This window comes from Eurypyga helias, unplaced genomic scaffold (assembly GCF_000690775.1).
Source record: "Eurypyga helias isolate BGI_N326 unplaced genomic scaffold, ASM69077v1 scaffold1536, whole genome shotgun sequence".
Taxonomy (NCBI): domain Eukaryota; kingdom Metazoa; phylum Chordata; class Aves; order Eurypygiformes; family Eurypygidae; genus Eurypyga; species Eurypyga helias.
In genome coordinates, this window is record NW_010255791.1 from 1 (window position 1) to 27,919 (window position 27,919).

Sequence of the window (27,919 nt, forward strand, 5' to 3'; positions counted from 1 at the left end):
ATATTTAAAAGTGAACTTTAATATGACACAGATTTTTTTCCCTACCATTAGAAATGACAGGAAGTGAAAATAGGAAGTCCTTATTCCTACAGATTACTTTATGGCCATTAGCAGATGCCTCTGTGACCCACAACAGTAAAAAATAATTTTAAAAATCTCCTAATGAGTGACAGTAATATAAAAGTTGAAGTGAAAAATCTGCAGAATAATGTCAAATATATGCAAGATGACACTGATAATCACTGCCTAAAAGCATGTCTACCCCACACTAGCTGGGGGAAAGAAGAATGGGGAGGGGAGTGTTGTGCAGGTTTTACTTCGTGTGTGTGTGGTGTTTGTTGTTTTGGGGCTTTTTTAAGGCAAAAAATACTAAATATAACAAAACAATTTAATACCATCAGTCTGCATGAAAATATGATAGCGTTAGAGCTGTGCAATCTTTCTGGACAATAATTAAAAGGAAATTGGGATCGTGGGGATTAAGCAAGAAAGATGATCCTGGAAAAGAAAGAGCAATAGTTGGAATAACAATGCACTACCTATAGATACATTTTTCCCCTTCAATTCCAGGGAATATATCCACATGATTTCAGTGTACCTAGAGGCCCCAGGCTACATTAGATAAACAATTTACCCTGTGGCACATAACTAAATGCTGAAAAAGAATGCACTGCTTCAGAAAAACAGATTTTTAAGAGGAAAGGTGTTGAGGAGTCTTTCTACTGCTGCTGCTAAAAGATATTTGGAAAGACAGGGATATCTAATGTTTTACATTTTTTTTCCATCAAAATATCTTACCGTAATCTTCAAAAGCATTTACTGGTTACAAGAATGGCACATTACCTGCATTTTATAGTCAGTGATTAACAATGAGAAACGAACATATCTTACTGAAGATGTGGAGGAAATGAAGAGAAACAATTCCTAAATAGCTAGAACATTAGATAGCAATAGCCATATACAGCTTTCATGTTGTTTCTACTTAAATCTGTGGCAAAACTTCTGTTTGCTTCAGCTCATGGAAGCACAGAGGGTAACATGGGAGCACACGTAAATCCGAGTGCAGACATGAGTTCAGAGAAGGATCAATGTAACAAGAGCACATTTTTTCATTACACTAAACCTCTGAATGAGCTACTATGAGAAAAAAATGTAATGAGGAGGTTATGTGACCCATAAAAAATGAAACACTCACCTCCCTGTGACAGAGTCAAACCCAAAATAAAGTTCTTTGCAACGTTCACACGTCTGTCCTGTTACAGAGGCATCTTGGCAAATACATTGGCCAGTTAGTTTGTCGCAGACCTGATTCACTGAACCGGCTACGTGGCACAGGCATGGCAGACAGCCAGTGACACTGGATGGAGAAAAATAAAAACCTGGGGAAAAAAGGGATTTTGAAAACAGACATTATGCAAAAAGTGAACACAGTAAGATTATTATTAACTCGTGTATAATCAGGGATGAAACAACAGAACCAAAGCTAGGTAACACAGGCATCAACTGAAATAAAGCAATACAGTCCTCCTGCAGAGCTGAGCTTCTACACTTTCTCACTGACACTTCGTAAAGCTATTATCCATCCTCCATGTCAACTTCGATTTTTTAGTCATTCTTTTCACATGATTTTAGACAAAGCAAATGCAAAATAGGGGGAGTACATTAAAGTGTTTGTGGGGAAAGTAAAGAACAAAGGAGAAGAGAGTTACTAAAGAATGCACCACAAGCAGCAGAAACCAAACAAAAATAACTTAGGAGAACAGACATTTGATGATTCTAGTCTAGGATCTCAGCTCTGGCAATGGCCAGCTGCAAAAGTCAAGAAATGCACATATCTTCTTGAGAAAGTATCTTAAACTTTGTCAACCTGTGGTTGGCTTAATCCTTGAAACATGATGATGTTTCTTAGGAAAAACTACATTTGATGAGCATTCCCCGGTCTATGTAAAATCTATATTTTGCTCCTCCTCAACATAAAGCTTGTTTCCTACACAAATACTTTCACAGAAACTAATAAACTGATGGGGGGGTGGGGGAAGGGGTTACTTATCTGCCACTAAAAAGCTTTCATTATGAATCCTATCTTTCTGTTCCTGTATTATTTCCAATTACGAACCAGAGCACTCACTTCACCTTCCCCACAGTATATTTGGCATGCTTCTGCTAGACTGTCTGTCATCCTATTACCCTCACAAGCAATCTTTTTTTTTTAATGATGCTGTACCACTTGCATAAACTATTTTGCTATGTATGGAGCTGTTTGTTTGAGTGGTACAGTTGATTAAACACGTAGCAAGTTATAAGAGTTCTGCAAATGATGATGATGACACAGTATTAACTGGCACTGGTCAGCTGCAAGTACCTGTCTTTGAACATCAGTCCTAAGATAGGGCTGTTGATAGGAGTTTCTATCTCTGCCAGCTGGTTACTATTAATTATAATTGCACAACTTCAATAGAAGGATTTCAAGCATTACTCAGATACAGTATTTGCACAGACTTCTCAGACACTTTCCCTCTCTCTCCAGATAAAGTTCAATCAGTTTCTTCCTAGTCATGTTCTCAGTTACCAAACCCTTTTTGCTGTCCAATAACTTCCGGATGTCCTGCTTTATAATAAAGAGCCCAAAATTGTATTGTAACATATCGCCCAAGGCCTTATTATTTATTTTGTCTTACAAGATATAGCTTTATATATACACCCTAGGGTGGTATTCTCTGTCTTTGCAGCAGTGTTGTGCTGTGAGCTTACACCCAAATAGCAGAGGAACTAAACAAATTGAAAACATTAGAATTTTACTGCTCAAATCTTTGTTCAAGTTTAGCCTCTGGTCCTCAGTGAGATAAATCTCAAGTGGACAGTGAAGTGATATCAGCCTCCAGTTAACATACATTCGCATCATAAAAAACCATGCTGTTGGCACTTTATTCCAGAGAGGCCCCAAACTGAGCCACCACAGAGACTGAATAGCTTGAAGTTATTAGTGAGGCGGCATGTATTATCTCATACTGCAGTTGTCTGCGCAGTACAGTGCCCATCCTGTGCATAAATAGAGGAGACTATTTCCCAGCAATGTCACTCTTGAGCACAATGAACGACTCCACTCAAAGAACGTAACAGGATGAGAGGAAACAAGTGTAAGCCTGGACTCCCACAGAAGGTCAAAGCACTTCTTCAGGAACCAGTTTATAGATGCAGTAAATGATAAGCACTCAGGCTAAAACAGATCCTTGTCCATCTGAAATTTTGCATGAAACTAGCATCTAAGGCTCCAGTGTGTAAATAAATAGACCTTTAAAAAATAAATTCATTTCAGCTGAGCAGGATTGATCACTACAGCATATACTGGTTTTGTCATAGCAGTGAAATTCATAATTATAAAGAATCTATACTTTTATGTTAAACATCCTGGCTTTACTAATGTTATACCACCTAAACCACTGCAGAACAGTGAAGGATTTGATATGATACTTTTTTTATAATAATTTATTAGAAATGTTCTAAAATTTAGGTAAGTTTCTGCATGCTGCCACAATTAATATTTTTCAGAATTAGCAAGTTAAAGGAAAATATTTTTTTAAAGTAAAAGTGAGAGATAGGAAAATGGGAGAAAACCCTTCCCCAAACTAATTTTTAAGTAGATTAATTTAAATGTAGACACTGTATTACAAATTCATACTGTTTGTCATAACCATTATTATTATTTACTTCCACCACCTAGAATTTGGCAGGAAAAAGAAAGAAACAACTTAATGCAAGTTTAATTTACAGCAAGGTTAGAAGGGCTCATAAAGGTTGCTTTATGAAGGATCCACTGTTGTATAATAGAGCCAATTTCCAATTTTAAGACAGCCACTGCAAATCTCTACAAGATCTACGTATATAACCAGTATCATGCATATTCTTTTTCAGATTTTTGTCCAACTGAACCATAACTGATCACATTTGTCAATCAAACATACTCTTCAAAAGGAAGAATGAAAGTCATAACAAAGTATTCAGTTTCCTTTTTTAATCATACTCTTACTATTTCTCCCTGTGTATAGTTCATGGTAAAGGAACACCCAAACAATTCCTTAGCACTTTCACACGCTTAGCAGCTACGGCAGTAATGCTCATTTAACCACAGTCTGTGTTTCAACATGCACAGTTAACACCACAGACAACATTGTCACAACATACTTCACATATTTCTAGCCAAGAAGACAAGCACCATGTACACAAAATCTCAGTATTGGTGCCCAGTCCCTCATCCTACATGCACATTTACATCTTTTCTGTACTAGGTACCACTCCATGAAAAGCTGTGGTAACTGAGTAAAGAACTTACAGAATGCTTTTTTATTATTTTTATAGCTTTGTAAAATAATAAAAAATGAGAGCATTTGTTGCTCTCATAACAGGATTCAAGGCCTGTGCCGAACAGGACTTGTATGGCACAAAAGCCAGTTGACATGGCAGCACAGTCCCAGAATAAGACAAGGACCAACTGTTCACAACTATCTGGGGGCTGGAAAGATATGTTTTCTACCACTGCAACCTAGGACATGTAAAAAGCAAGTTTATATACAATGTAAAACTGCACTTCGATTTGGTTTCATGTTAGAATCAAGTGTTTCTCTCTGCATACACCATTGGTTTAAAAAATTTTAAACTTTACAGAATTCTAAGAAACACGTTACTTGGTGGAAAACAAACTGGAAGAAAGCAGGTCATGGATACAGCCTAACAGATGAAACACACGTCTGAATGCACAGAAAATATGCTACAATGGAACATTATTTAAATGCCACTAACTGTAACAGACTTGTGTATGTACATGTAACTAAACTGTAACAGGCTACATACATACTTGAAGTACATTTTTTATCTTTGTCCCAAGGCACATCCATAGGACATATTTAAAGTACTTGAAGCCAATTAAACTCTTCCATACTTCTGCAACTTAATACCAGTATTATAGGAGGTTGTACTCACCCCTGTGTTATAGAAAACTCTGCTTTGGAACATACTACCAAATAATACTTATTTAAAAGTTAGATATACTAAATGTGCAAATGAGATCACACTGGGATTAAGACTAAAATGTCAGTGACAATCATGTAGTACCCTGTGCTACCATAAGAGCAACACAATGCTTGTACAATGACAAGGATTTACACTTTCGCCTGCAGTAGACAGCTCAATGTTCAGCACATACATGCTTATACTTCAAAAATTTAAAAATAATTTTTACAGCAAGGGTTTTTTTGGGGGTTGGTGGTTTTTTTTCCTTGCTGTTGTTTAACAGGAGCTATTGTGGAAGTATTCCTTTGAGTGCCATGTAAGCTTTCCTACAAACCAGTCTGTTCACACTATCAATTAAACCTTTTTAAACCATTTAGTTCTGCATAAACCCTGGCCTTTCTTTTTCAAGGACAAGGGCGGTCACTGACTCGGGAAGCCTTGACATCACTCCTCTGCCGATCTCTGATTAAGTGGCTGCTGTAGAGGGTTAGCAGGTCAAATAGCACTGGAGGAGGAACTAAGAAAAACAGAATGCTGCCTTATTTATTAGTATATGTACCTAAAATAATTTAAATGAAAGTATTTTTAAAAATACTTAATGGAGGTTAAGCAGTTTTTTTTAACCTCTGTTCAAATTATTGAATGGCATATTAAAACCAATGGAGCTATAATGTACCTTTTAATGTGACCTGCTACTTTAATAAATTGCATATATATTTAACTTGAACTAAATCTATCTGTTTAACATTATTACTAAGGGTAGGTTAATATTACCTATAGTTTCATTTTACCCACCTACATAAAAAAAAAAAAACCACCACACCACACATTAACATATAACTACAGAGCTTCCACTTAATAATGAACATTTGAGCTCTGTTTACAGTAAAACAGTACAAAATCCTGACCTGGTACAACTGCAGTAACACCTACTTGTAGGGCCTAACTGTGAGCAGCCCTTGTGAAAGCCAGCACATCCTCAACACAGCAAGGCAGGCAAATGCTTTCAAAGTGGCATGTTTGCCAGCCTCATCAAAGTTTAAGCAACCATCTCGGTACCCACCACTATGCTCAGCTTTATGCATGAAATGCCCTTCCTGACGAGCTTGCGCTCTGCCTTCCAAATCCACATTTTTCATTACCAGGGTAGCTGCTGTTCATTAACTATTCTAGCCTACCTCTTATTCAGGGAACAGGCGGTGACAAGTTGTGTATTTTCTCAATATCTGAAAGAATTGGCCCAACCTTATTTTAGACATATTGAACTGCAGTAATAACACAAATCATACAACCTCTGGCAATAGAATAAATATTTGATGGAGATCAGGATGCTAGTACTTCCTTCTCACTCACACAGTTAGGAAAAAATGGATAAATAACAGCACACGTCAGAGACGTCGAACGTGAAGCTGTCTAAGCACATACTAAAAACCACAGGAACTACAGTGTTATCCAACAAAGCAAAAGTCACTATGTCAAATAGATTGCCTTCCAATTTCCTTACCTGGTTTACACTCGTTACACCTTCTCCCCTGACGCTGAGGGAGACAGACACACTGTCCAGAAACGTGGTCACAAACTGTTCCTGCCAACGTGCCCCCAGCATCGCAGTCACAGCGCTGGCAGCCGAGGAGGTTGTTCAGGCTGAGGTCGTACGTATGAGGCTTGCACTGACTGCACTGAAGGCCAGTTACACCAGCTTTGCAAGGACACTGTCCTGTTGACTTGTCACAAAGCAGAGAGCCATTTACTGTGCCTGCCTTATCACAATTACACAGCAGACAAACAAAGGAATGTTTGTCCTGTATTTTGCGGTAGCCATCTAGGCATTCGTCGCATCGTCTTCCTCCAATATTTGGTTTACATGCACATTGTCCTGTCTTTGCATCGCACACAGTCCCAGAATATGATCCTTCAATGCTACATTCACATGCCTTACAACCAGTTATATCCAGCCCATAAAAGTTGTCCATGCAGGTGTCACAGTGAAGTCCTTTCACTCGTTCTTTACAGTTGCACTGCCCGGAGAGAGGGTTGCAGAACTGGTTCACTGAGCCGTGGCTGTTGCACCAACAAGGCTCACATCCATCTTCATTAGAATATCCAAGAGCTTTAAATCCAAAATTGCAACTATCACACCTAAGACCTGGATAGAAAAAAAGTATTAATTAAAAAAAAAAAAAAGCTGAAAATGTATTAGTTTCAGTTCAAAAAAAGGACAAGTATAGTACACTTGAGATGTGTGGGGGAAGAGACAGAAAAAGGAAAGTACTAATATTCTTCACAAATATAATTATCAGGAATGTAAGGGCTGCACAAATCAACTGAATAACAGTGGCATACCAAAAATCTGTTTATTTTTCTAATTTGTTTCAAAAGCAGAGCATTTCTCATGGCTTTTCAACACAATTTAAGATACTTCTGCAAGAGATTCTTTGTAACATTTCTAAGACAAGCCAGAATTAATCTCTTTGTCCCCCAGAACAGCACCTGTTGCCCAATCAATGCCTACATGAACCCTTCACCCTATAGCGTAGAAATGCAATACACAGGGAACTGCACTGGGCTCTCAATCTGGCTCATCACAGATTTATATTATATTAAAAACACTAAACGTACTCTTGGACACAAGTTAGACTAGTTATGAGGAAAGATTTACTTCACATTATACTTCAGTTTTAACACTGATTACCTTTATGTTAGTGTTTATTGTTAGCCCTTACTGAAAGCAGAAAATGTTTTCCGTAATCCAAAATAAAGTATTTTTATCCAAATGTATGATTTAGTTACCTCCTGCAGCACATTAAAATCTGAACTGTTTTCTTCATACTTCATTCTGTAGTTTTATTAGTTTTGTTTTCAAAGTCGGTACTTCCTTTATCCCTGCCCCAAGGGATGGCATTTGTATTTTAGTTTATATAAACGTACATTACAAGAAAGCAAACCAGATTATTATATGAAAAATGCAAATTCAGATTTATGTATTTTCCTTTGCAATGGGAAAATCCTTCACTATGAAGTCATCACTTCATTGTTGCATTTAGAAAAATATAGATACAATGATTTAGCAAAATATTTTCATCCTTTCAAAAATACAAAATCAGGCAAAAATACATTTAGCAACTTATATGTAGAAAGATAAAACTAAAAATCGTAGGAAATGCATTATACATATGGCTAAAAACTCAAAAACTCCAACAGAAGGCAAGTTCCTTTAACAGTGATGAATGACTCACCTAAGGCATATCATTTAATTTCAATAAGGAAAATAAAAAAGGACCACTATTGCTGCAAATTTTAAAAATAACTGTATTGTTAACAAGAATTATGACTCATTTTGAACTATTAAAATTGGTCTACATGGATTCATATCATATCAGTTTTAAAAATATGCGCAGTGCTTATTTGAATATGCCATACATATTCCTGACAGGTAATCTATTCCTAACGATACTGAGGAAGGCCTACAGGGCATCACATTCAATGTTAACAAGTACAGGGGAGTTAGCACGCTTGGCATTTAATTCACATTCTTCTACCTTTTTATTCTAGATGAATGACCTACTTTAATAAAATTATTGGTGCTAATGTATTTTACTGGTGATAGAATCATTAGTAAGATTTAACAGTTGTGTTAACTCTAACAGTTCATGTTTCATAACACAGTAGTCCATAGTTGCATTTTTCTGTTACTGTGTTTGTTTAAAGAGATAAAATGGCAGTAGACAGATTGCTCTAAAAACCAATTTAGAAATCCAAAGAGGAAAGCTCTTTGTTAAAGTTTGTGGCACACATTCCAATATACAGAAGCTAATTTACAATCGGTTTGGGGGAAAAAAAAAAAAAAAAGACAGACAATCCAGTCTGGAAAGATTTAGGTCTTTATCCTGTGAATAAACACATGCATAACTACTGCCCTCCCCCACCCCACCCCCCATAGCTACAGACAAATTTGCAGAAACCATAGATTTACACATTTTTTTAATTACTATTTCAGTGGAAATAATAATAATTCTTATTGTCTCCATCAAAGGGAGAAAATATTTAAAATAATATGTAGACAATCAAATACTTGAGAACCAGACTGTGCATTTCTTGTATACAACTCCCACTAAGTTAAGAAAGGTTTTCACAGATGCAAATGTGAAATGTAGGAATGTAGGCAAAGAATATATAATTAAAAATGTTTTCAAGTCCTTTTTATCAAAAGTAGAGAGTGGGTTTAAGATGCACAGAGTTTATTTTCTCTCTTAGCACCCTTTTTATCCTATGGAAAACATCAGTACTTGGCATTCCACAGGAGGGAGGACAGAAACTGTTCAGGCTTAGATCTCTTTAGAGTTATTTTCACTATCTGTTTTTATTTGTATTTGGTTTGGAAATTAGAAAAAAAAAGAAGAAACAAAGACTCACACTATTACAAATAAGTCAATATTCACAAGTCAGTGAGTTATAAATTAACATATACTTAAACATTATTAATGCAACCCACAACCAAAATTAACTAAAAGAAAAAACATTACTAATTGTGTTAATAAGAAAGCAGAAAAGGGATTTTTTTGTTTGTTTTGTGTTTGGGGTTTTTTTTGAGACATATGTATAGCCTGAGACATGTACAGTTACCATGCAAGGCTCACTTTATCAGGAAATTCTCCTTGCATAATATTCCCATACATCAACATTTCAAAGTGTATTATATATACTGTGTATTTTGGGCACTTGATAAATTTTGTCCTTATGTGGCTGTGGCTCCCCTCAAATATGCTGGAAGTAATAAATTGCTATAATCAAATCTAATTTCTGAAAAATACCTGTGGGAGTAACAAACAAAAAAGCACGTCTTGTAAAAAAATGATAAATAACACAGAAGGTAGCAGTTTATTATAATCAGCTTGGCATTGAATTACAAAATTAAAATTATGTGGCCCTTGATAACTAACCCTAGCTATGCACATGATCTGTGGAATTATGTTGACTTATTTTGCATTTCATAGGAACAGTTCAAAGAAATGTAATAGAAAAAAATGGATAGATTTATCACAAAGGACCCTGTAGCATAGAATATTTTGAGAAAAAAATCCATTTATTTTGGTCTATTAAGAAAACTAGCATGGAAACGATTTTCTTAGAACTCATTAAGTATAAAACATTCTGAAAAAGTGTTAATTTCCTAAAAGAAACATCTATGCAGTAAGCAAATTACATTATTTCTGTGACATTAGTATGGAGCTATGTAGCTAATGTAGCTATGCCATAAAGAAACTTCTAAAGGGTTGATTAAGCTTCAAGGTGTAGTTTGATAGAATTATTAAATTAATACATTTTCAACAGTTAATTTCATTCATTTTTATAATCTGCCCTCAGCAAAGAGTTTACTATACTTTTCATTTAGAAATCAAGTGGGTTTATTTCCAGAGATAACAAGAAAAATGGCTCCAAACTCTTGCATTACACATACCAATAACATTCGCTTTGCACTTGCACTGGCCTGAATTTTGGTGACAGGTAATATCTCCATTGACTGTCCCAGAGGTATTACAGTTACAGGGACTGCAGCCATCAGGGTTTGACTGTTGTAGGTTGTAGAATCCTTCCTGGCACTGATTGCATTGTCTGCCAGACACATGTCTCTTACAATTACACTGGCCTCCAATCTAGAAAGATACAAAATATTATAGAATGATGAACATACCTATTTTTAGATGATAAGCTCATTAGCAAAAAGAATGGGAGTATGGGTTGGGGAGGAGAAAACTTTAAATGGAACAGAAAAATATAAGCCCGTGAAAGACAGACTTTTTTAACTTCTTGAGAGAGAGAAAAAAGACAAATGTTAAACAGAGTGTAACTATTCAATTTTTAAATAGAGTTTAAAAAAGTCTTGTTCTCTCAAAACAGAAGGAAAAAAGAATTGAGTAAACAATGTGGTAATATTTACCATCTGGACAGAGAAAACTGCAAAGAATAATTACAAAATCACATAGGATAAATGGTGACTTCTATTAAAACAAACAGTACTTTTTTGAATCACAGTTACTGCAAATCACTATCATTTTCAAAGGTCAAGTTTTGCATTTTTTTGTTCAGACCATATGCTTATTTATTTTAGGGAAAATGTTAGTTAAATAAAAATGAAACTAAGTTGAAAGATTTCCTTTCTGATTACTCATCCAGAATAATTTTTCTGTCCCTTTACAGAAGGATATGACCCAACAGCTCAATATCTGAAACCCTCACCCTCTTTTCTTGGTTCTGATGGGATCCAAGCCTTCCACTCCGGAAGTGGGATATAAAGGACCTCTCCTACTCCCTTAATGGGTAGCGTTGCTATTTCGAAGGAGCGGAGGCATCCTTTGTTATGCCTAGGCCATGATCTGAGAATGTTTATCTCACATCTTGTGCAAGATTAAAGGGTTCCTGGAAAGCTACCTCAATTTCAAACCTCTGAAAGCCAGAAAAAAACCCCAAACCAATCTCTGCATTCATGACTTTCCAACATGGTGGGAAAAAATGACCACAGGGAAAGGGCAGTGGCACAGGGATGGGGAAATGAACGGCAGACATCAGTCAACACACAACATAGATGAGAACAGGGAGTCAAAGCAACAGAGAGATGTAGGAGATGTGAACTGGCAAAAGGTTTAGGATTCGTAATCAAGGAATAAAAAATAACTTTTCTAACTCAAGTGTTCTGGGGAATAGAGAAATGGCAGCAAACAATTAAACTCTGTCTTATAAGTAATTTCCTTTGGGTCAGTATATTTTTTTTTCAGTGCAAATATTTACAAATATGGAAAAGTACAGTGATTCAAAACTAGTTATTTATCTACAACATCCACAGCTGTAGTCCAACGTACTTTGCTTTTGCTAAATACCAGACCAAAAATTTCTCTTAATATCAGTTATCTTTTTCATCATCTTGAACCTATGAGTCAGGAAAAGCTGAAACAACAGGAGAGTTCTGCGGCATTAGAGCAAAGCTATGTGGATGTTCCAATTAAAATAAATGCTATTGTCACACCCTCATATCTACAATGAAGATCTAAGCTTTATTAATACGAGTATTTCAACATCTAATAGTAAATTGTCAGTGCAGAAAACACTGAATACAAGTTAGAGAAGCATGTATGCCTACCCTTTCCTCATAAAAGAATTCCATAGTCCAATAAAACCTCTTCAATATGCTTTCATGATAGAGATCTATTACTGATTTATCAGTCATATTTTTCAGCAAGATGAAGGTATTAAAAAGGCAACAAAACAATATTTTAAACATAAGGCAAGACAACAGCAAGTACAAAATTGTAAGAGAGTTACGAGAGACCACAATAGCAGAAAACATAGCAACAAGGATTTTCAAGTTATTCCCTTTTAGACTGGATTTGATCTAGATACTTAGTTTATTATAAGAGACCCAGTCATGCATCACAGCTATTCATCAGATAACTCACATGTGAAAAGCAGCCCTGAGTTTAATCCTAAATGAAGAAAAATACCCCATTTAAAACATAACTGTAAAAGAAACGCTTTGTGTTAGTGATCACAGCATACTCAGATTACAAAATAGCAAGTATTATATCAAGATGCCTCATTAGCACTCAAGACATAACTCATACCCAAAAACACTTTAAAGTTACTCCAAAGGCTACCACATGAAGGAAAGCATTAGATGCAAAAAAAAAAAAAATCATCTTCAAAAAGTGGACATCAGACCAAAATAAGAAGTTAATTAAGAGAGGATAACCACCACCAAATTTTAAAAGCAGAATAAGGCAGTACAAAAATCAGCTTTTACTGAGCAACATGCTTAAGGCATGAAGGGAAAAAAAGGTATTTTTCAAATGTAATAAACAAAGAAAGACTTGATAATCAACGAGGGCAATAAATAATTAAGTGGTATCAGATTCAGATTGGACATCAGTACTTTTTCACTAAAAGGGAAGCGCTGCATCAGTAACAGGTTGCCCAGAGGTGTGGAATCTCCATCCCCAGAGGTATGAAGACTAATCCAGACAAAATCATGACTGACTGGGTCTAGTGCTGCCAACAATCCTGCTTTGAGCTGCAGAAGATGACCAACTAATGGTTCTATGATTCTGTATGGCATTCAGGAAAGATTGAACCACAAGAGAGATTGGAAAGAAAGTATTTGACAGATGTGCACCATGGAAGTGGCGTTACCATTCTATATTAGGGACAATTTTCAAGACTGGTTTCAAAACGAAATGTGAGAAGGAAAAGATTTTAGCAAGATCTCGTCTGTTGAAATGTGACCCCACATGAGTCAACAGTTTTAAATTAACGGAAATATAAAATTATCGAGTTATTAATTGCTTAAATCATCCTCAGTAAGAGAGGAATAAAATTATAAAAGTTACATCAATCTCCCAGAAAGGCTGTAAGGAAGCTTCTGAGATCTACAATCTCATGCTTTTTTCTATACAGAGCTAATTAATAAAAATTAAAACATGAGTTTGATACATTGGAAAAGATTGGTACCTTTTTGCAAAGAAAAATCATGTTTCATTATTCTACTGCATTTCTTTAAATCAGCAATATCTGGAAATATTACATATGCTGAACCAAAGGGATGATCAAAAAGTCAAATTAATTTCTATGTCAGGAAATACAAACTTAACACCTGGGGAAAACCAATGCTGACTATAGGTAGACAGTGATGATTCCAAAATTAGCTATTATCACTCAAGAAAGAAGCTGTTAAAGCTGCTCCTGTAGGAATACTGGAATTATTAGGAAAGGAACTGAAGATTATACAGAAAATGCCAATCTGTCATAAAAAAAAAATATTGTGTATCAATATTTTGCACAATTTATATATGTCTGGTTACCCTCTCTAAAATAAAAGAGGTCACAGAGTGAGTAGAATAAGCAAAGACACAAATGAGAAGAGACTAAAAAAATCACCCCACAATACTTTTCCATTTTGTAGGAGATGAAGGGAATACATGTCTATAAAATCATGAATGGCTTACAGAATGAATATTCATTATTTCTCACAATATAAGGAGAGAACTCCCAGGAAATTATTACTTACACACTTCAAGTGTACAGAAAAATGCTCTTTTTTTTGAAGTGCATTAACAATGAGTTAGATTAATTCCATATGTGGACATCAAACATAACAATTCAGATTAAACCCCTGAGTTGAGCTCAGGTAGTCCCAAAACCTTAAGTAACTGGAATTTACAAAAGTATATCACAAAAGGATCGTACATCTTAATGCCAGCTTCTGTTGACTGAGAGGAGACTGTGCTAGATGAAAGTCTCATTTCATCCAGTATGGCTGTTCTTATCATAAAGACGTGGAAACTGAAGTCTAACTGTGAGCAGATGGTAACCATTGCCTGATGCAACAAGTGAAATGTGCAGACTACTGACTGCTGAGAGAAGCAAAGAGCGCCAGTATTTTCAGCATCATTTTAAGCGTCAAGCTATTATAAGAAGCAGTAATTTCTATCCCATTCAGTTGCAGAAAATGTATGTCCCCAAACTTTCTCTTAATAGGGTAAAAAATTATGCCAGAAGAATAAATATAACTCTTCAGAATGAGGGAGAAATAACTGGCCAACCAAAGAATATAATTCACATTTTCTGCAGGAATCAGACAATGAAACCATTTGGAGATGTCCCTATATAAATTTTCTCCTACCTTGCTGTCACACAGAAAAGAGTTTTCCATCTGTAATCAATAGAAGTGGCAACTCGTGTCCTGATTCTAAAATGAGCGGAAGTCTGTCATGGCAGTTAGCGGAAGGTATAGGAAACTAAAGTTTCTGTTAGAGAGAAAGGCTTATCAGATTGCTTCTTAATAGACTTGAACATAGGCTTCCATGTACCAGACTAGAGGATCTCTAAGTAATCCACTGACATCTTCCATAACACTGATTTCAAAGTCTTGGGGGGGAAAAAAAAGGGGAAATCAATCAGAAAAAAGACATTCTATATACAAGACAAAAAAGAGCCTCTGATTCTACTCAGGAAAGACTATTTTGGTTTGGTTTATATCTAAATGTCTAGAAATATCTCCATTTTGTTGCTTCTGTCAATATAGGATATCAAGAGGAAATGGGCACTTTAATTTCTTTGTGCAGACCAAGAAGCACCAAAACAATCCAGCAGCACTGTGAAATGCTTGGCAATGGATACTGTTACAAAGAAGTCATACGAATTGACAAAAGTTTACAAGGGTACAAAAATAGGTGCACCACAGTTTATAATATGGAAATCTACATCAAAATTGGTAGAACAAAACATTTCTATAATCACATAAAAATCCAGATTAATTATGAAGCAAAGGGGTTTTTAAATTATTATTATTTCTGCAAATCTAGCTTGCTCTGGAAACAATGGTATCATTGAGAATACCAGTAGCAATTAATATTTAAAGATTTTTGTTAACCAGGATTTCACCAGTTAATGTACTGGAGATATTACTGAACCTCCCCCTAGACCCCTCCCCTCAATCCAAATGCTATCTGTCATTTAAAGAAATAGACTGTAATTATGCTAGTTGTAGAAGAGCAGAAAGCAATCCATTCTCCCATTGCTGATGGTTCTGACCCAAACAGTAAGCAGACAGAAACAACCTATTAACATGACCATTTTGGTACTAAATCACTTATGGAAAATATCTGTCTACATTGTTCACTACAAAAATTAGTCTAGCCGAGCATTACTACCAAGTGGTGCTGTGTCTTGGGACCTCATAATTACAATTGTTATTTGATACAGAAAATTACTGATGCTGAGTTGGCATATATCCCTTGTGTCATTTATAATTTACGTATGAAATACACATTAGCCCCATATCCTTGAATGTAAATGGTTGTAAAAAGTATGCAAGCAATTTCCTCCTGCACAAAATCACAGCTACAGCATCATTGTCCTTAATCAGGAAGCAGACTATTTGCAATTTCTGAATTTTAGATATACGACGCATTTCACACTGTCCCAGACTCTAGTGATACCACTCTTTAATGGAGGACACTTTCACTCATCACATCTAGAATCACAAATTCAAAGAGGAGCTTGTTCAGAAATCCTCCCAATGCCCAGTTACTAAACTGACATAAAGACTTAAGAAGATACTTAAGTACCCAGGACAAAGGCTGACATATTCCAAATAATTATCTTAATTACTGTTTAAGGTACAGCAAACTATGTAGACATAATGCTTATCCAGTAGATATTCAATACATAAATATTATGGTCTCAGAAATATATCTTCTGACTCTTTAAAAATCTTGCTGACCATATGTATTCATAAAGTCTAAAATGGAATTTTTGAAAAAAAAAAAAATAGCTGGCCTAAGTCTTTCTGAAAGTTAAACCCATCTTTTTCTACTTGGATATCCCTGTAATTTCAAATAGCTGTTCTTTGGTGTCTGTAATAGAAGAAACATACTGCCAGAAATGTAATCAGAAAGTCTCCCCTGTTCTGGTGAATAAATGAGAGGTAGCTTGATGTTACTAAATAAAAAACTAAAGCTGACACTTTCTAAGTTTATTTTACAAAAGTTAACTTCTGGTTTTGAAGCCCAAAACACATGATAAAAAACCCTTTTGCAATTGGCTGTGTCATTACTAATTTAAATTATTTACTCTCTACGAGGACAGAAAAACCTACCCTTGACCAGCTGGCAATGCCCTAAACCTCACATTTTAAGATCATGGCTATATTCAGGTCCTCATGAAATTCTTTCTGTTCCTCCTGCCATTGCTGGCTTTGCAATCAATATTGATCTCCTGCCTTTTTGATATAAATGCTCATCATACACTTCTCACTACCTTCTTACTTGATGCAAATCTGGTAAGGAACCCAGCATCCAGTTGACTCTCAGGAAGAGCAATAAGGTTGAGAATTCTTCTTTCCTTTTTCTTTTCTTCAGTTTAGGAAATGAACAGTGTAAGGTGTGCTGGCTCACACACATGGGTTAATGGTCTGACCACAAAATACCTGAGAGTATTCTCAGTATGTCAGCTTCAGAAACTGAAAGTTGAATAAGCAGCAATAATGAAGTTTCTTTTCACCCCCCTGCTATCTCTCCTTGTCATTGCCTATGATGACTTCCAAAAGTCAATAGCTTTCTACTACTTCTACTCAAAATGTAAAATGAGGTGTTCACCCTCTTCCCATGGTAGTCCAAAGGGTGGGAGTGGACCACATACCGAAAATAACTTGACAAACTATTACAGCAAACCAGAATTTCTATGGTATGAAACCTGTCAGAAATGAAGCCACGGAATTATTTAACATAAAGAGCTCATTTTCCTTCATTTTAGCAGTAAGATTAAAGGTCTTCCATGAAGGGAAATCCAGGATTCAGAATACTCAGTGTTTTATAACCTGATTTTTTATAGACTCCACCACGCACATGAGCTTTTCATTGACACGTTTGCATCCTTTTATTCCTTATTCCATTTGATATATCTGTTGACCGAAATGCCCTTAATTAACTGCTTTACCTATGTTCTTTCCCTTGTAACACACATTCCAGTTATTTATTTATTGTCAATCAAAAATAAATGGGTTGAAAACTGTGTACGTGGAAAAATGAGAACGGGAGAATACTCACTCTAATTTTAGATCAAAGAGTTTATCAACTCAGAAATAAAATTATCAGAAATATAAATTCTAGTTTGGTTTAAAATACATATACATACATACACCACTGTTTAACTTTTCTGTTGTGTTTAAGAAAATGAAATAAAACATTCAAAATTCTGAGGAAAAAAAATGAAACTATTCAAAAGAGCTATATTTAGGGAGTGTACAGAAAGGTGAAATCTGTAGTCTGTTCAAAAGCTTACTTGGTAGCAACGGTATTAATTTTCATTTGACTCCTCAGAGAAAACAGGAACTAATATTTTGTTCATCTTCATGCTTTAGAAAGAGTTTTCTTGCAACAGGAGACAATACAGCTGCCACCTTGACAGAAGGCAATTAAGTCTCTGCATCTCTGAACAATATCCTCTGCAGGAAAGTACAGCTTCCTTCCACCAAGAGGTATATGATACATATTTATTTGCATGTCAAGAGTAAATTTTTAAAAATCAGCTTTTGCTGAGCAGAGAGAGATGCCTAAATTCACTGGGACCAGAATGGTACTTCCAAAGACGAGGTAAAAGCAATAGCAGCACTTTCAGTTTTGCCTAGAAACAAATGCCCTGGAAAAGAGTACTTATTTTTGCACCATTATATATGGCATATTAAAATAGAATCATGAAAGGACTACAAACTGCTGTGCCTGATAGAATATATAAGCATTTGTAGAGAGGTGTGGGTAAAAAGCAGCACAGGAAAATGAGTCAACAATTGTGGTATAAGGGCCAGAAGAAATTCATCTCCACTTTTCCATACAGAGCAAGAATGGTCGTATCAGCAGTATTCTGGCAGAATTTTCTCATGTGTGAATGGTGAGGGAGAAGGGTAGAAGGCAGCCAATCCTTTCACTCTCATAAACCTCAGGCACCTCAAATAATTCATCTGGACTCTCTGACTGTTTGGACTATATTTTTTACAAACGTTCACAAAGAGGATGTGACCAAGGCATATCGCTTCTACACTGATTAGATGCCAATAACCAGCACGCATGTGGACAAATTTTATTAGGTTGTAGCAATTCTCTACTGTGTCTCAAGGGAACACCTTTCTCTGCAAAAAAACTTCTAACAAACTGCTCATGAGTGCACTGCTACACCACTCTTCTAAAAATTCCACTCGTTACTATAAGACATGAAGTTATAATCTTGACTTTTTAATATGTCAGTTTGCACTTAAAAAACCAAATGAAGTTACACAGTGATCTGTAAGTTGGCAAGATCTACAGACGTATGAGAACTGAGGACCTATGCAAGGGAGAAACACTACGCACCTACGTGCATTTCTCACCAATGGTAGGCTGAAATGGGTGGAGAGGCATCAGGTTTTCATGACCCGTCCAAAGAACTGAGATGGGAGCAACTGTGTTACAGCAAGCTCTTCTACTCATCCTGCAAACTATCTACATTAATAAGACTTCATTTGATGAGTAAATATTATGTGTGATTCAACAGATTAATTCATGATTCTATGGCTTAGTTTTGGAACTTTGTACCTCTTGGTACAGAGTTGTGTCACCTCTTAGTGACACAAGTGGCACTTTGTAGAAAGAAAAAATTCTTCGTGAACTGCAGAAAATGGTAAGTTATGCAGTAAGAGCCTATTCTGACCCATTTTTGGCATTATTTCCTTGAAAATTATCATTGTGACGTGGCAATTAATTTTCATCAGTAGGGTCCTTATTCCTTGCAATTCCATCTTCCACAGGTCAAATTTGGAAACACTTCCTTCAGTGATGCCTTCCTATTTCATGTAATTCATTTCAGCCTTTAGTCCCCATCCTTATTAATCTATTCTTTAATGCCTCTTAATCATTTCTCCTAGCTCTGCTTCTACTGCTGCAGTCAATTGATGCTTTACTGAGCAATAGTCTCCCCCATTTTTCCCATTTTATCTCCCCTTTCATACTTCCATAGTCAAGCTTCATCAACGTTCTTATGTATTGCATTATAAAGCAGTGATTTCTGTAAACTACTCTTCCTCTCATTATTAATCACAGCTGAAGTTGTTTTAGGTTAACGGTTCACCACCAACCACGGACACATGTCAGCACTTGCTTTCATTTTTCCTATACCTTAAAAAATAGTCCTAACATGGCATCTGTTTTTTCAAGTTTTTCTCATTTCTGTGACACTGTCAAAAAGTATCAACCTTAGAAGACAGAAAATTATAAATTAGTTTTATTAGTGCTACATGGATTATTTTTAAAAATGCATTGTGCTAAATTTGCATACAGTTCAGCAAAGGAACTCGAGTCCTGTGAAGGTGCACTGAGTCAAGCTGGGCGTGAATTTGTAACACTATAGAAGGAAGGATGAAAATACAACAGGATCCACAAGTGCTTGCTGTCAAATAAAATGCCATAACAAGAGATGTGAGACTCTTTCATAAAAGACTTTTGAGAAAAAGAAGAGACAGGAAATGTGGCAACAAGCTGAAAAAGTTCTATCTCAAATCCCTGAAGAACAAGTTCTACATTCAAAAGGACTTTAAAATACGTTACAGGTAAAGCAGCTATTTCTTCCCTAATCCTAAAACAATTTGGATTTTGGCAATGGATAGGACATGAGTGAATAGAACATGAACCACAATATAAGTTTAATATATGCTTAAGACTTAGTCACTTTTTCTGCACTTTTTTTTAATATGCATGTTTTAGTTACAGATCGATAGTTACAGATAGATTTACTATCAGACTATACATCTTGCATGTCAACAAGGTCCATAGGCTAAAAAAAGCATAGCTGATGGTGTTCTCTTTTCAGCATTACTTTGGGCTTGTTTTTTTCTTTTTAATGGATTTATGAATTAAAAGGGAGATTTTTTTTTCTTCCTTTTCAGATTTCTTCTTATAGGGAAAACTAGCTTCGTTTTAGTTCAATTTCACACTCAGTTTATTGCCTTAATTATCAAAATCTGTTAGTAATTTTAAGACAATATCAAAAACACTCGAAACATGGATGCTTTCACATTACTGAATGCACCAAATACCTGTTAGTATGGCAAAACTTCCATTCACTTTCGAAAATTCGTACTGCACCTTTAATGCTTGTTGCTGGCTCTAGATGAAGAGCTCTTCAACAGTATGTCTCAAATTGCCTTCAGTGTTTTCTCAGCTCTCAGTCTGATATAAGTCAATTATCATTTTGAAAAGGCTGAAGCTTTTTTTATAAAGCCGTTACCATCTAAATACAGTTTGTAAAATCTTACTGCTGTCTATCCAGCTGATTAAAATGTTTTGTCATATTTTTTGCATTGAGGCTACTTACACTATCACACAGGAGGCTCTTATTTTTGGTGCCTGTTGCATAACAGTCACAGGGTTTGCAAACATCGACGGCTGCAAGATCTGCACCTGCTTGTCTGTAATGGAAATCCTTGCACAGCTCACAGTTCCTTCCTGCATGAAAGAAAGGTTATGCATTATGGCTTCCAATTCATTAAAATTAGCTGTATAATTCAAAATTAAAGACTCTATTCCTTTGAGAGAATTCTATAATTTTCAGGACGTCCATTTTAATGCACCTTTCATCTCTACCTGCCAATTTAGTGATCCAGAGCATATGAAACAATGAACCTGTTACAAACTATGTTTTACTCCATTAAACTTCCATCTGTTATATAATACCACACTTATATAAAAGCTCTGCCATTCAAATACCTATACATTTTTCGGAAAAATTGTCGTTGAACCTGAAACTTTTCTTTTTTCCCTTTACTAGACAAAGCCAAAAAAAATTAAATAGAACTGTTAAGAAAGGTATTCAAATATACTACTTACCCAGAACAGAAACCTTTACTCAGGAAGCAAGAAACTGACATTACAGCAAAATTTGACAATGTTTTTTAATAGGTTATCTCTTAAACTGGTTCAATTAGAGAGACTTGATATTCTGCATTGAAATGCTCTAGCACATATAATAGAGACAGCTTTGAAACTATACATTCTAATTATCTCTCAGAATGTATTTTGCATGGAAGATTTTATACAAGATTAGATCAAATTTTAGCAGTATTTTCTTGTAGCTTAAGTAGTGACACAATTGTAATTACCGCACTATCTGGATAGCTTAAAAATAGATATACATGAGAATTTATTAGAATGGCAGCCACTGAGCATTACTAATTTCAGCTGATAACAAGACTCTACCCAAAAACTGGCTGCAAAACAAACAGTCCATTCTCTTTTGTACAACCTACCGGCTGTGTTGTGTTCACAGTTATCACACACTCCACCGCTGCCTCTGTAGTGTTCCTGAGGGAAAGGGTCCATTGCTAAGTCATAGTGGCAGCTTACTGCATGGCTGTAACACTGACAAGGTTTGCAGTTGTGGGCATGAACTTGGTCACCTGGGCGAAAAGGCTTGTCATTGTACAACGGCAAACAGCGATCACACTGGAATTAAAAAAAAACCCATTATATTCTATATTCATGTTTTGTTCTATGAGTTTTTCCCCCATTTAGGTATAAATAATATTTTTCTTAGACAAGAAGTGAGAAAGCATATAGGGAAATAATTGTTGTTGGTTTATCTTTTTTGTTGGGTTTTGGTTTGTTGTTTTTTTTTAATCTCCTTAATTAAAATCAAGGAAGGTGGAGAAAAGAATAACATTTTAAGTATTCAGATATTCAACCCAGACTAATGTCCTGAGATTCAAATTTACTTAAAACTATAAAGGTGCAAAATGGTGCTTGCTGTGTTTGAGGCACAGAAGACATATTTACCTGATGCATCCATTTGGATATATTTTAAACAATGTCTGTAGTTGTAGTTTGTAGTAAACATTTGATCTTGGGAATGAAACAAAAGGCCTTCTATGGCCAAATACATGACACTGTACAGAATATCTGAAATAGTAGCACTTCTTAATGTGCATTTACCTCATGAAATTTTCAAGAAAGAAATTTCAAACAAAAAAATGTCAGTCTCTACACATTCAACTCTGTCAAGTTATATCTTAAATATGACACCAATGCAATACTACGATACCAGGTACATTGTTTGAAGAAGCACCTAAAGCAATGATGTTGTTTTCTTAATTATTTTTAAATTTATCTGATACAAAGACTAATGATATTCAAGTACATTCTTAGCTTAAATCCAAACCAGTAAAAAGATTTTTTTTTAGTAGTCCAGGAGCTCCTCCGAAGCTCATTTTTTATTTGGATGAACTCACCATATTACCTTCTAATTAGAGCTTTGTGAAGTTGGACTAAACTTCAGTTCATAACAGACTCTACAAAACTTCAAGGGGAAAGTTTACTGTGCCTACTTGTTCATCAAGAACTAAAAAAAAATTGGATTTCTTGAAGTTAATGAATGGGTAGCATCTTGGACAGTTAACATTTTCCTTATGTTGAACAATCCAACTAGTTTTTATGAAATTGGCTCAAAGAACTGTACATGTTGGCACTAGAGAAATGCTTGTTTTGAATACCTTTTTTCATTTAACTGGCATTATTAAAAGTCCGTTCCCAAAATTCTGATTCCTTGCTGGATTTAAGAAATAAAATATATCACAATTATAATTTCCATCTTTCAGAATGGATCTAAATGTTTCAAAACACGCAGCTTTCTGTAAAGTATTTGGACAACTTCTTTCTTCTTAGTTTACAAAAGTACACTCTTTGTTCATATTTACTATTCTAAGCACTATTATAATTATTTAGGTCCAGTGTGCCTACCTCCCCTAGAGGCTGATCATTAGGAAACTATACTGAAGTTTCTAAACTGTTTCACTCACAGCTGATGCAGGGAAAGCATCAACTGTGGGTAAAATGAGAAACTGAATTAGAAAACATAAGCTTAAGGTAGTCTAAGAATTATGGAGCAGTCACAAATCAGTCACAAATACAACCTGGCAGATAAAATGAAAGCAGGAGAATTTATCTGCTTTAATTTATTTTTAATAAATTAAATTAACAGTAAGAGGTTAGATAAGAATAGCCAATGTATTTTTTTTTGCAATCTGTTAAAATATAAACAACAACAACAACAAAAAATCACACCATCACCACATTGAGAGAAAAAGGAGGTTTCAGGACGAAAATTAGCAGGGCTTCACTTGAGAGATTGAGCTCTTGTTTATCAGAAGAGTCACTTTCTAACTGTGATTAGCCCAGTTTAAGTACACCGAGGGAATGCCTTGACCATCACTGTTACACAAGTTACACAGCTTAAACTTATTTAAGTCCTTCCCTCATTCATATCCAACTTTCCTCTCTCCAGTCACTTCTTTTGTCTCTACATTGAGGAAAATTGGCATTACACAGCACAAGCGATGTGAGACAAGAGTGTTCATTCAGCTATTGCATAACTTCGGAAGCACAGGAAAGGAACCCAAGCTCCCAGCTAAACTATCCCACTCATGCAGGTTCCTTATCTTAGCATGTCCATGGAAATACATCCTCTTTGAAAGGAAAACAGTATAGGAATAGCTACCAACCTGCCAGCCCTGAATCTCCATTTGTGTACGGCCGGACACATAGGTTCTGAAAGCATTCATCACTGCATTACAGATTCAATCTTAGAGCAGTTGCTCATGCACAACTGTGCTTGCACCTATTGCTAAATGACACACAAGCACTAAGGAGTAAGAGATAGTATTTGATGGCATAGCACAGAGCCTCTTTGAACTACCATGTCTCTTGTTCTTTGATTTTTAAAACTCTGATAAAACTTTTCAAAAGCCTTGGCAAAAAAGTAGTCATTCAAAAGCTGGCAATGACTGTGAAACGATTGCTGTTCTAGTAATTCTCACAGCTGTATGCATTAAAAATGTGTACTGGACCCCCACCTCATCCTGCTGAGTTTGTCACACTTTTCTTGGGTTAAGAATTGCATTTAACTTCCAGACCTGCTGTGTTTAGCTTTCCCTTTGGTAACAAAATTATGTACATTCAGTAATTGTCAGGTTTTCATTCACCAGATGTAAGCTCTGCATTTGTCCAAGGCATAGTTGTTGAGATTTTCAAAGGTATTGAGAGATTCAGGCTTGAATTCTTGGCCACCATGTATAAAATGGATCAGTACATTCCCAAAAAGCCCTTGAGGAAATCTGAACAAGGTCTACAAAATGTTAATTCTTGACAAAACAAGCCTTTCTACATAACCATAAAGCCCCCAGACATGCAGATGTTCATATTCTCAGTTACATCTAGGCCCCTCAGAAAAGATGTTAAGTATATGGCTTTCCCTATGGACATCAACAAACGTGTTCCCTTGATATATAGTATCTGAACTGCTCACCTTCTGTGATTACAGTTTTCTGAAAAAACATTACATGAAGCCAGATGGTCAAAATACCTAGCTCATCCTGGCCCAAATCATTAGACTAAAATTATGATTTAAAACTAATTTCCAATAATGAATGCAGGACTTGTTTTGCTAATTAATAAAAACTTACCTTCTCAAAATTCCTGAATCCAGAACACTTACGGAAAGATCCCCAGTGACTTCAGCCTAAGCCTTTATGTGCCAAGTTCCTTATTAGTCACTAAGAATGCTGAGGACAGTGCCTCTGAAGAAACAGTCAACAAATATTCAAGTAAATACTTCAGAAGGCAGCTGTAACAGTGCTTTAAGACTTCCAATAATTTGTGATCAACTAGAACTTACTACTCCAACATTTGTTAAATATCCCACTGCTTGCCTCTGGGTGGCATCCTTTTTTTTTTTTTTTTTAATGTTATCTTATGTAGAATTAATTAAATCTTTCTTTTCCTGACCTCTGTAGCAGTTCACATCTAACACTCATAAGTCACAGCTCAGTTGCAGTAAATAGTGTACATACACACCTATATAATATGTATGCTTCTATTATATATATATATATATGCTATTAACGCTACACAGGTTTAAAAATCTGCTGAAGTGAGATCAAAACCAGAATGCCACCTCCTCAGGCATTTTGAAATGCTTTCTTGGCTTTGAAAAACTCCATAATGTGTATCACCAAATCATGTTTGTTCATGATGCCTTTTAAAGTGTGGATTATAATAAGAGAGTTAATCACATCTTGGTTTTCCTTTCCTACATGACCCTAGTCTGTACCCAAATGGACAGCATTCTTTCACACCACTTAACTTCATTAGTCAAATAAAGACAGCTTCTAGGCAATATCTATTCCAGTGTAGCTTAGCCCTGCTCTGAAGACACTCGCCTTAATTTCCTCACGGCTTTTCCTCAGCACCCTCACTATAGCACCTGACTATCAAAACCACATGTTAGCAGAACTTTGAAACATGTCTTTCTCTTATGAACTCCTCAAAGACCAAAGAGGTTTTAAACTCAAAAGCCAGCATTTACTAAGGAAAAGAAAAAAAAAGCTAGAACACTAAGTGACTCCAAGTGACTATGGAAGACAGAATAGAAGTGAAGTCTTATCACGTTCGAGCATAACACTCAACGTACCTTAAAAGGATGCAACATAATTTTAGAAACAAAGCACAGCTGTAACAGATGGTTTACAGATACCGTATGCCAAATAGCGTTCTAAGAAAAGATACTACTGCTGCTTTGCAATGGCAAAGTGACTGACAAACAACCTGACTGGCAAAGAATGTAAGATCTACCATTCTGAATGCCAGGTTCCAATAATGGGGCACAACTGAGGTATCAAACTCTGGTGCAGATGCTGTCAGGCAGCGTAAGATGTATTTCTACTCTACTCCTCTTTCATTTATGCTCTTTTTGGTGAAGTTAAATGAAGCCACAGCAAGTCATACAAAAATCAAAGTGTATTCAAATATACTATTTCTGACAATCAGGCTGCTCAAAAAATTGATTCACTCTTCAGGATTAAAATTCAAAGATATTTGAAAATCAGGTATCCCTCCATCAAACTTATTTAGACTCCAATCCTATAGAACTTCTGTAAAATAAAAGAGAGGGAGAAGGTATGTTTTACAGCTGATGAGTTTGGCATGTGTTCTGTTTTACCAAAGCTCTGACTTGTTCAGGATATTCAACTGTAAGAGACATTGTGTATGGTTTTCCCCTCTCTCTACCTTGTCTATTTGGAATAAACCTTTGAGTTTTATTCACCTGTAACACTACAGAGTGCTGTAGCCACAGTTACTAGGTATTTAAGGGTTAATTTCACTCTTCTGAGGAAGCTATTGCATGGAATACTTTTTTTGATCATAGTTTTAGTGGGGTAAAAGAAAAAAAATCAGATTGGCTAATCATTTGGACACATATAGAACATGTGAAGAATCACAGGAATTCAATAAATTTATGTGGCACTACAATTTACAACAGTTACTTCCAACAACAGTGAAGCACCAGCCCCGCTGTGTCTGTTTTATTTCACATTAAATGAAATAAATATCCTGCACAGTGAATAAGCTGCTGAAAATAATTTTCAGACTGGAAACACCTTCCTAAGTTCTGAGAGGTAACAATGACAGCCACAATGCCAGTTGCCATCTGCCCACCACTTAGGTAAAACTTACAAACATCAGATCAAAATGTATAAGGGATAATGACCACCTTTTACAATTCCTTCCACCCATCATCAACTGTGAAACACGTCATGATGTATCTGAGACTACAACCAGTTCTTTCAGTATTTCGGAATGCCTGGACACGTTTTAGAGGCCTGGATCTTTGAACTGTGAAGTTATACCAGTTTTCCAGAGATGGATTCATGGACAAACTCATAACTTCCACAGACATATCAAAAGTTATTTAAAATTTTCAGGCATGTAAGACTGGACTAGGTGCCTTTCTGACTGCTGTTTCCTAAAACTCCAGTCAACCATCTGCCTGCTCGATTTCCTTTCTTTTTATTTGGATATAACCAGCTCCTGCCAGGTCTATCCTCTGGATACACAAATTATGGCACAGAGCTTACCAAAACTGTATGTTTTGCTAGCTTGCTTGCTTTGCAAGCTAGAAGTCTTAATTATTGAGTGACCACTTACTACAGTTAATATTTACAACTCCATAGATACTATGTATCACTAATTCCAACATCTAACATCATGATACAGATTGACCTTTAAAGAAGACTTAGATAGAGTCTTCTGTAACAACATAAAAAGTGTTATTTATCAAACTCTTGGTAAATCAACAATGTCATATCCAGTTTTCAGGCAGTCGAGGTGTAAGACCATTAATTGCACAGAAACTCTGCAGACCTGTATTTACCGTATCCAGTCACACTCTCACCTACAGTCATACCCACTCAAGCATTTACTAGAGTTGCTTTATATATTTTAAATTCTATATTCCATTATTAACATTTCTACAAGTATTCCAGTATGTTTTACCATTATCTTTCCCT

At 35.8% G+C, this 27,919-nt stretch overlaps 1 protein-coding gene across 1 annotated transcript in view; it reads right to left on the reverse strand.

The window, feature by feature from the left end:
* Positions 1–1,191: 1,191 nt before the first annotated feature.
* Positions 1,192–27,919, reverse strand: part of LOC104510973 (usherin-like) — a 74,889-nt gene continuing 48,161 nt past the window's right edge. The window contains exons 9-13 of the mRNA XM_010153401.1: positions 21,830–22,025; positions 20,899–21,029; positions 10,466–10,661; positions 6,512–7,153; positions 1,192–1,379 (exon numbers count right to left, since the gene is read on the reverse strand). Of these exons, the coding sequence (XP_010151703.1) occupies positions 1,192–1,379; positions 6,512–7,153; positions 10,466–10,661; positions 20,899–21,029; positions 21,830–22,025 (1,353 nt within the window). The remainder of the gene's footprint in view (positions 1,380–6,511; positions 7,154–10,465; positions 10,662–20,898; positions 21,030–21,829; positions 22,026–27,919) is intronic.